Genomic DNA, 9,842 nt, shown 5'->3' with positions numbered 1-9,842 from the left:
TTTATCGACCTAGAATTAGCCTATTTTGAAGACTAAATAAAACAAATATAAGGCTAACGTGTTGTTTTCTTTATATGTATGTTTCAGAACTTTATTGTTGCACACAGAAAATCAGAGATTTAATACATAGATCATTCAGGAAACTATTAAAACTGAGTCAAAATTATAATCTTACCATCTTTCAAGATTATTAAGCTACATTTATGTAAAGAAAAACACAAAAAAGGGAATTTATGAAGAGAAAACAAACTGATTGAAGTTACTTTAAAAAGCAGCCTTCAGAGATGAAAAAAAAACATCCTCTGAAGAAGTAAATCTATACAGAAAAAAAAAAAAAGCAGTCTTCAGTGACATCCAACGAAAGACTCATTGTACTTCTCAAATGGCTGCTTGCTGCACGACTTCCTTGAATTTTGCACAGACCTCCTACCAGGCTTCTGTTTGAAAACAGGGGAGCGGAGGAACTGCAGGTCTGTGAACTTGTCGCCACGGCGAAGTTTACTGGTGGGAAGTAACAAAAACACCACTGGTTACAAGTGTTTTCTTAATAAAATATTCAAAATGATTGAAACGATGAACTTACGCATTCAATGATGGTTCTTTATAGTCGACGACCATGGTGCAGCGCCGTTTGCGAGCGAGGACAGGAGCATCAGAGCGGCGTGGACCACAGGAGAAATTACGATAGGCTGCAGGGGACATATTGGTCATATCACACAGACTTAAGCCCCGCCCAGCTGACCTTACACCAACACCACCTGTAGAAATGTGAGGGGGAAAAAAAATGGGATGTAGAAAAAAGCCCATAGCTATAGGAATTCACAAAGAAGAACACATAGGGTGACAAAACGACAAATGACACCAAAGAGGAAAAGGAAAAAAATAAAATGACTTTTTCATGAGAGTTGATTAGGACCTACGTTTTTGGCTTGTTTTAACCCTTGGAGTTTGACTTGATGACAGAGAAGAACTCTCACTAGAGGCTTCTCCATAATTGGACAGCACAGTGTCTATTCTCATCATCTCTGCCTCGACCAGAGGACTGACGACAGGGAAACAGTCTTCTGCTCCATCCCTTTGAGGCTCTAAAAGAAACGACTTTTAGGTTGCTATAATCGCCACATGCATGCTCCACAAAATAGATTTAAAACAACAAAGATCAAATAAAAACAAAAGACTGCTATTTCCATATTATACTGTGAGTTCAAACAACCCCCTAAAAACTATTGGACATTATGCATCATCAGTAACCGGTTGGGAAACATTTGTTAGAATTTTAAAATGCTCAACAGCTAAAATGTAGATCAGAAAACTGAAATTGTTCTACCTGGATTTCTACACTATTTTGGGTCACAATTTTAAACTCAAACTACATAAAGAGGCCCAAAAAATGTATTGCAAATGTGTTTTTTCTTTTTCCTAATGGTTTAACTTTAAATAAAGAACCTGTAAAAAGCACAGACCACAGGTAAGACAAAAGAAGTAATAAAGTTACAGCTTTAAATTAGGAAATGAAACAGGATAAAGACAAACCCTGATCCAACTTAAAGTTATTTTCCCTAAATACTTTTGGAAACCACATGAAACCCAGGCTATGGTTGACTGAGGTTTACATTAATCAAGTTTTTACTCACCCTGTTGATTTTCTTGATCAGGCGGCTGATTAAGATCTTTCTCCTTTCCAGAATCTGTAACCTTCAAGTCTGACTCTGCATCCCTGAAGACTAATATTTACAAGAAATATTTTAAACAATGCCCATGAAACAACAAAAGAACCACTAACTCTACAGTAAACACATACCATAGATCTTTGGAGTTGGAGGGATGTTCTCCTTTGTCCTGACAACCTGTGTGCGCTGGCCTCTACGAGTGGTCAAGGCTTTGGTTTTAGAACTGGACCGTCTTCCCCTTGTCTTCTGAGGGATGTACAGGCTGTCCTCTGATTCTGTTGACGGTGACGAGGAGCTGGATTCGCTCTGTTTGGGAACAGCTGCAGAGACTTCAGCTTGGGTCTCTTCATTAATGGGTGTAGCTGCCTGATTATCCTCAACTTTCGCCTTAAACGGCGTGATGTGAACCGTCTCTTCACAGTCAAAGTCAAACGTGTCATTGAATCCCAGCGAGGTGTTAAGCTTGTTGCCCTGCGGAGGAGCTGCTTTGCACCGTTTGGCTGAGCGGTCCCGACTTTTGGAGCGGGCTCTGGGCTTGGGATTCTCCCAGGGCTTCTTTAACGGGACCCGATCGGGTTTCCGTCCTCTTTCAGGTTTCCGTGAAGCTGGTTCTGGTTTAGAGCGAGGCTGTTGCTTGGTTTGTTTCCTCCTGGGCTGTGGGTGCGATTTTTTAGGACGGACTGGCTCAGGGGTAGAGTGATGCACCTCATCAGTGTCACTAACATCTTCTGCCTCAGGTTCTGGCCTTCGGTGGCTCTGGTTCAGATCTCCACTGTCGACGCGAATAGGGCTTGGTAACACAGCTCCGAAATCAGCAACTGGGTCAGTGTTGCTCTGCGGCCTTTGTTCCTGCACAAGCTCAGATCGCCTCCTGCTTCTTCTATTGACCCGCCCACGCCTCACGCCCACCGTGGACGGCAGCGTGATCTCCTTGTCACAGTTAATGTGCTCTTTCCTTTTAGAAGGCGGGGAATCTGTGGAGAATGGGTTAAAAATCAGATATAAAAGTTTGATTATCCGTCACTTTAATTAATACAGAAGACAACTGCTGAGAAATAGAAATTAAAATAGTCTATCATGCAGTTTATAGCATTAAATGAAAGTCTTTTACTTCTATTCAGCTGTGTTACTTTTAATTAAATATGAGGGGGGAAAAAAAGACTATATTAGTGATATTGTGTAAACCCTATAAAATCTGACTTAATTAAGCCTAAAAAGATCGTATTAAGTTTTAACCTAAAAAATATTGAAAAATGATCGAAAACATGGCCCAGCTTGTCGACCGAAAGTATGCAACACTTCTAAAAAGTTATGGTTTTAAGATATGCTCCATTTTCTATAGAGATGCACGGTTCCAATTTTCCTTCTCTCGATCCAACCCAATACCTGGGCGATATCAGATACCGATCCAACCGTTGGATGAATGAACCATATATCTGGCCATGTGAGTAAAGGCTTTCGTTTTGACGTAAACGTTGTTAAAAAGGTAACAAATTTACACAGATATAACTGTACTTTATATTATTTACTAACAAATAAGCAGCAAAAATAACTAAAAAAAAAAACACTTTCCATGTTGAGTGCACTGGATTGGATATCCGATATCAAATCTCCAATATCCGATCCAGGTATCGGATCGGTGCATCTCTAATTTTCTAATTACAATTAATATACATTTTTTTTTTTAAATATTTAAATTGCTTTTCATGCAATACTATAGAAAGTGCTGGAGTTATTTTGTTAGTTATATCAATATTTCTGTTAACCAAAAAAACAAAAAAAAACAATGAATGGTGGTCATATTGTCAGAACTACAAGAGTATTCTAGGTCTGAAACAATGAATTGGATTAATCAATTACTGAAATAATCTTCAACTAATTAAACAATCGATTAATCCAGTGGTTCCCAAAGTGTGGGGTGCGCCCCCTAGGGGGGGGCGCAATGCCATTGCAGGGGGGGCGCGGGAAGCGGTATGGATGAATGAAGAAAAAAAAAAAAAAAAAAAAAAACAGCGCTTGCTTGACTGAGCATAATGGACAGTTGTGACACTGCAACCCAGATTTGAGAAGATCTACAGCAAAAAGCAGGCTCACTACAGCCACTGAAAAGATGGGAGGATTAAAGTACAAAGAAAAAACTCTCAGGGAGCTGTTCAATGTTTTCACTCCATTTTGCACAGAGGCTTTTTTAATGTATAGATTATAGCAAAGTTAAATATTGTAACAAATAAAAAAAAAAAGAAATATGTTTAAAATAACACAGACAACAAAGAATCCTCTTCTAATCTACAGTATAGAACTATGAAAAAAATACAGTTACACAAAAGTGTTCCACTGTAAAGATGGTGTAGTTTGTTTTGTTGCAACCTGAAGTGTGAAATAAACTTCAGTGGAGTTTGAAAACAAAATATGTGTATAGATTTATTATATCTGGTTGAATGACTTTTTTTTTTTTTTTTTTGGGGTCAGGAGGGGGGGGGGGTGGGCGTGGAAATTTTATTGTACCGTAATCCAAAGGGGGGCCCAGAAGAAAATCTTTGGGAACCACTGGATTAATCGGATTATAGACTCTAAAAGATGCCTTTAGCTGACAGAGTGATCCACTTAGAGCAGTAATTATACCAAAATTGTAAAATAATATATAAATATTTTGAATTTAAAGCAAACGTTTTTGTTTGCCAATATGTTCTATCCAGAACTCCTCAAGTGGAAAAGTTTTAGTTTCACCTGGTTTAATTTCATAAAAAATATTTTTTAAGGAACCTTTGGCTATTTGATTATTAATTTAAAAAAAAAACAGATTAATGAACTTGCAAAATAAGTTAATATAAATAGTTAGTTGCAGACCTAGAGTATTCTTCAACATTCTTAAGAAAATACCGTTTTGTTATTGAGCTATGAGCAGAAACAGTTGACCGTAAGTTGGTGACGTGAGCAGCCAGCCCCACTTATATTTTTTAGCAGCTTATGACACCTATAGGTTACTCTATGAAGATTGTTAAAAGAGGAATAAATAGAATACATTTGGCCAATGCTTATTCATTATTTTCCTTATAACAACAGACAGCAATACATCTACCTGTACTAGTAACTGACTATTGAGAAATCTATTTTAGCAATGACAAAAAAAACTAACAAAACCTGAACAAATTGGTGAAGCATCACACATGATGAGTGGATCGAGCTGCTGGCTGCTTCTCTTCCTCCTGGGAATTAAAACAAGACAAATGCCAACAATAAACACAGAATAAAGGAGGTATAGTGATGCTCCAATCCATCAGTGTTTGAGAAGTTAATAGCTGATCATCAGATTAACTGAAAACAATAATTTAAACTCACCTTGTTAAAATCTGGTTGTTTTGAGTTTCCAATTGGATCCCTGTTTGTTTCGTCTAAATTAAAACACAAACAAACACAGCATTGCAAAAATACAATAAAATTATATTAACTTACTGGTGAAGTGTGACATCTGGACATCTTAAATAAGGAAATTGAACATGTTTCAAGAACAAGCAAGGGATCCTCAGAATGTACCTGTGAAGCACTTGCTGCCAGCACTTCCTGTTCTTTGAGTTTCCTCTTCAGCAGAAGGAGGTGAATGAACAAAGCTTGTTGTTCTCTTTTCAGTTGCAGGATCACCGCATTGGCCTGCCTCACTTTCTCCTTCTCAGCTTGTAGGGCCTCAGCCAGCGCCTTATTGTTCTGCTGCACACTTTTTAGAATGGTGCTGGCAGAACTGGGCGCTAGGAGAAAGTTCAGATCTAAACCATTGTTTTCCAAAGTCAATATATTAAAAATATATATATATATATATTTAAAGAAAACTGTAAATTTACCTAAAATTCTAAACAAAAGCAAACTAAGTTAGACTATTTAACTACAATTTTTTATGGATTTGCATGATCTTTGTCCCATATATTTTTGTTTTGGATGTATTCATCATAGATAAAAATCTCACACCGCCCCCCATACCTGCACCATGGAGCGTTATCACAGATCCTTCCTCCCAGCAGCTGTAAGACCTTCTAACCATCACTGTTCCCAACAACCTCAATAAGTTGTTACATTCATGCTGATTTTGCACAGTTTCTATCTTAGTCAGGTAAATTATATGCTGCTGTCATTTAGCAAATCTCTGATATTGCAGCAATTTTCAAATATCCATTTGTTAGGATAATTATCATTGATGATGTGCGAGTTTGTTACACCTTAATATTAACTGCCTGTTGCATGTCAGAATTGATGTTTTCCACAATAGTTTATCTAATTAAGAAAAACTAAACTCTGTCTGAATATACAGTTATAATCTTCAATCTGTACGTGGCAAAGATTTGGAAATGGAATGAGAGCAGTGTCCATCAGCTAAGAACGAAGTGTAATATTTTGATAAGGCTGGAGCGATGGATGTCCAATCATCTGCTAACGTGTATGATGTGATATGTAAGACTAGAGATGTATAAAATGCCTTTTCAACTGTTAATCTGGGCCACTTCCTGAGAGGTGAGCAGCTGCCTTCAGTAAACTATAAGCAATTTCTTTATTCTGAGTAAGATTACAATTGATATCAAAATCTGTTGTCATGTCTCCTGATTATTTAATACATATATGTTATGAAGTGTTATTTAAAGAGTTTGTCCCTATTGATCTCTTTTCAGCAAAAAGAACAGGAGAGGTAGAGCCTCAAGGTGCAAACACAGAGCCTTATCTTAATCACATTATTGTAAAAATGTCCATAGCTGTATATGGGTTATTTATTCTCCAGGTTCAGCTTTTATATTATTAAAACACTTTACAGTAAACTATTTTACTGTTTATCTTTCAACTCTTCACTATTATATTATTTTTATACACTTTTCTAAATAATAATAATCCCTTTGCTGCTGTAAACACAAGAGTTTCCCCATTGTGGTATTTTCTATTATACTTTATACCTCTGCATCAGTCAATCGTGACTTTTAAAAACTGTATTGCAATACCGTAAACATAAGAGCTACGCATAAATTCAATTTCAAACACTCACCTGCTATTTTATTTATCATTCTTGACCGCCCCCTTCTTGGAGCTGCAGCATTAGCCAGCCGTTTGTTCCTCTTCTCCTTCATTTTCTCCTTGATTTCCTCCAAACTCTGTTGGAAGGACTTCTTCTGGGCTCTTTCTTTCTCTCTCATCGTGACTCAGGATCTAATATGCATTTCAAAATTCGATACAAGTACAGTTAATCATTAAGGTGATTGATAGCTATGTGGTAAATGGGCCGCTAGCTAGACAACCAAGGAGGTAGTCGTTGCAGCTTTCTAAAGCACACGGCTAACGTTAGCAACAACAGCCTGGCAATGTTTACGTATAAAGGAAAGAGACGTTGAACCTACCAGAGTATATAATTCACGAGTATTATTAGTTTCCTTTCTCCTCTTAAACGAAATACTTTACTACATTAGGGAAACAAAGCAGCAACAGAATCCATATTTTGAACTGCGTCTTCGGAAGGTTAACGTTCGAATTGAGAGCCGCGACTGCTGATTGGTGGAGATTCAATGTGACGTAATTTCCTTCCTTGAAATTAATGACTTGCCCGCTAGATGTCGCTAAAGTAAAGAAAGTCTAATAAAAGTCGATTTCCACACATCCACCCCTTAATTCAGGGGTGTCAAACTGGTTCCAGAAAGGGCCGAGTGGCTGCAGGTTTTCTTTCCAACCAAGCAATAGCACACCAGACTCCAGTCATTTCATAATGTCATCATGTTCAGATTGGACTCACTTGATGAGATGATAGGAGTCTGGTGTGCTATTGCTTGGTTGGAAAGAAAACTTGCAGCCACTCGGCCCTTTCTGGAACCAGTTTGACACCCCTGCCTTAATTCCTGAAAAGATTTATAGATTCTAAGATTTAAAGATATATATATACATACATACATACATACATATATATCTATCTATATATATATCTATATATAGATATATATATAGATATATATATAGATATATATATATATTATTTTTTTTTTTATTAACTTCTTTGTTTATTTGCCTTTGTTTATTTATTGTCTGATATATTCTTCAACTTTATTTATTTATTACTTATTTCTTTATTAGAAAATAAACCAAACAATAATATCATAACATGCACATAAATAAATACTTAAAGAAATACTTAAAGAAAGCTACATTTATTTGTTTATTGTATTTTTGGGGGGGCAATTAATTGTATGCTTATTTATTTTTGGAGCATTTATTTATTTCTGTATTTATTTTTAATTATGGCAGGATTGGTCCTCCTCATGAGTGCGGTTGCTGAGTTAAATTAACGTCCAAAGGTTGGGATTCACTCTGGACAGGTCACAAGATAGTTAGCATAGAAATTGTTTCAGTTTTTAATTTCTAGGATGATAATATATTTTTTCAAGTTGTAAATTTAAGTTTCCTAATAAGGACTATGATCATCAACCATGGTTTGACTCCTTATTATGAAATTTAAAGTTGCAGAATTGTCAGAATTGTGTTATTTGATGTCATACAATTGAAAAAATTATTATATTTAAAAAAATAGAATTGTGTTTAAAATTCTATCAAACTACTATGTTCAAAGTAACTGTGATTGGAAGGGTTTGGGAAGAAGTGTGGGAATGTAGAGGAGATCCATAGAAAATATAAAAATTGTGTTCCTATATAGAAGTAGAAGAGCATTGAAGGAAGATCTCATTACAGATCCTGCGTCGATCTAAAGAACTGAATTTTACCACCAGATCCTCCTTCCAAAGCCACGTAACAAGGTCCAAACTTGAAGATTTAGAACTGTCTATAGAGGCATAAAACCTAGAGAGCAAGCCTTTGATATTCATCTATATTTTGTATCGACCCTACCAGGGAGCGATATGAGTAAAGAAGACAATTTTATCAAATCATTCTTAATGTGCTGAACCAAGAGGGAGTAAATGGATGAAAACAAATTATTCAAATTTGGAGTTATAAAATTGTCAAAATACTTAAAACTTCTTCCAGGTATTTGAAAAAAAATTTAACAACCTTGAAAAAAAAAGATAAGCAACTGATTTACATAGATTTAATTTCTAACCTGACCAAACAGCATATTTAGGTAAAGAACTAATGATTATCAGGACTGAATTTTCTGGGTTTCTGAGATATAGATAGACATCATCTGCAAAAATCTGGTTTGCACCTGTTCTGTTTCCAGAAAAAACAGGGTTGGATATAAAACTCTGTGTCAAAGATAAAAAAAAAAAGTGTAAAAACTAAACGTGACAGAGGATACCCTTATCTGTGGCCACTTTGCACCAAGAAACACTCTAAAAAATATAATTAGTGTTTATGTTGGTTACTGCAGCAGTGTAGAAGGCTTTGATTGTATCACTGAATTTAGAACCCAGGCCAAATCTCTGTAAAAGTAAAAATAAAAATGATCATTTTTACCAATCATAGGGTTTTATGCATCAAAAGAAATTTTCAGAGCAGGGTCTTTATGATTAATAAAGTATTGAGCAATGCCAAGTGTACGAAATACTTGATCTGACCTATATCTTAATCCAGCAGAACCCTGTCTGATCCATTTTTATTATTTCCAGAAGATTTTACCCTTGAAAACCCTTTCATCTTTGCTGTAATTTAGTAATCAACATTGAGCAGACTGATAGGTCTGTAGGCTGAGCGTTCTAGAGGGATTTTTACTTTCATTCAAGAGCTACATAGAGGATATTCTTATTTTAAATGGCAAAAATGGACTACCACAGCCATGTTTCACTTAGTATGCTTTATTTGTCTGATTCTAAAAAGTGCACAGCCATACTGCATTTCAATAATCTAATTAGAATTGTTGGCATCTTAATCAGCCCCTTCCCAACCCTTTCCTGCCTGTCAACTGGAAACAATCAAACCACACTGGAGTTTTGCACACCAGGACCCAAGAAAGATTGTAGATTATGAGTAAACATTACAAACGTAAATTAGGTTGAGACTCATCAAGGGTCAGGCTCACCTCGCTCCTCCAGAATTAATGTTTGTATTTGACTGCTGTAGATAAGAGTTCACACAACACTGTACAGAGTAATGTGCTGCATGTGAATGGAGCAGATAGCTGTATTAATCCTGGAGCCCATTGACAGGAAGCATTTGTAGTCCTGTTCCTTGAGATTCTTCTAAACCTCTCAAGGCTCGTTC

General features: G+C 36.3%; 1 protein-coding gene across 1 annotated transcript; it reads right to left on the bottom strand.

Annotated features, from left to right (window-relative positions):
- Positions 1 to 210: 210 nt before the first annotated feature.
- On the bottom strand, positions 211 to 7,201 carry sgo1 (shugoshin 1). The gene is made up of 10 exons (XM_038288895.1): positions 7,040 to 7,201; positions 6,691 to 6,851; positions 5,205 to 5,413; positions 5,010 to 5,062; positions 4,812 to 4,876; positions 1,802 to 2,644; positions 1,635 to 1,724; positions 921 to 1,085; positions 584 to 758; positions 211 to 501 (listed from the first exon to the last, which is right to left on the bottom strand). Exons 2-10 carry the CDS (start codon positions 6,836 to 6,838, stop codon positions 345 to 347), a joined length of 1,905 nt encoding a protein of 634 aa, XP_038144823.1. The 5' UTR covers positions 6,839 to 6,851; positions 7,040 to 7,201; the 3' UTR covers positions 211 to 344.
- Between the last annotated feature and the right edge of the window lie 2,641 nt (positions 7,202 to 9,842).

This window comes from Cyprinodon tularosa, unplaced genomic scaffold (genome assembly GCF_016077235.1).
Source record: "Cyprinodon tularosa strain WSP-4 unplaced genomic scaffold, ASM1607723v1 ctg26, whole genome shotgun sequence".
In the NCBI taxonomy this organism is placed as follows: domain Eukaryota; kingdom Metazoa; phylum Chordata; class Actinopteri; order Cyprinodontiformes; family Cyprinodontidae; genus Cyprinodon; species Cyprinodon tularosa.
The sequence above is the reverse complement of the archived record's forward strand: the minus strand, read 5'-3'. Positions and strand labels throughout refer to the sequence as shown.

Coding starts and splice junctions, on each gene's coding strand:
- sgo1 (XM_038288895.1), bottom strand. CDS start 6,838: ATGAGAGAGAAAGAAAGAGCCCAGAAGAAGTCCTTCCAACAGAGTTTG. Junction 759..920: donor GGTTAAAACAAGCCAAAAAC/GTAGGTCCTAAT, acceptor ACATTTCTACAG/GTGGTGTTGGTGTAAGGTCA. Junction 502..583: donor AAAGAACCATCATTGAATGC/GTAAGTTCATCG, acceptor ACTTCCCACCAG/TAAACTTCGCCGTGGCGACA.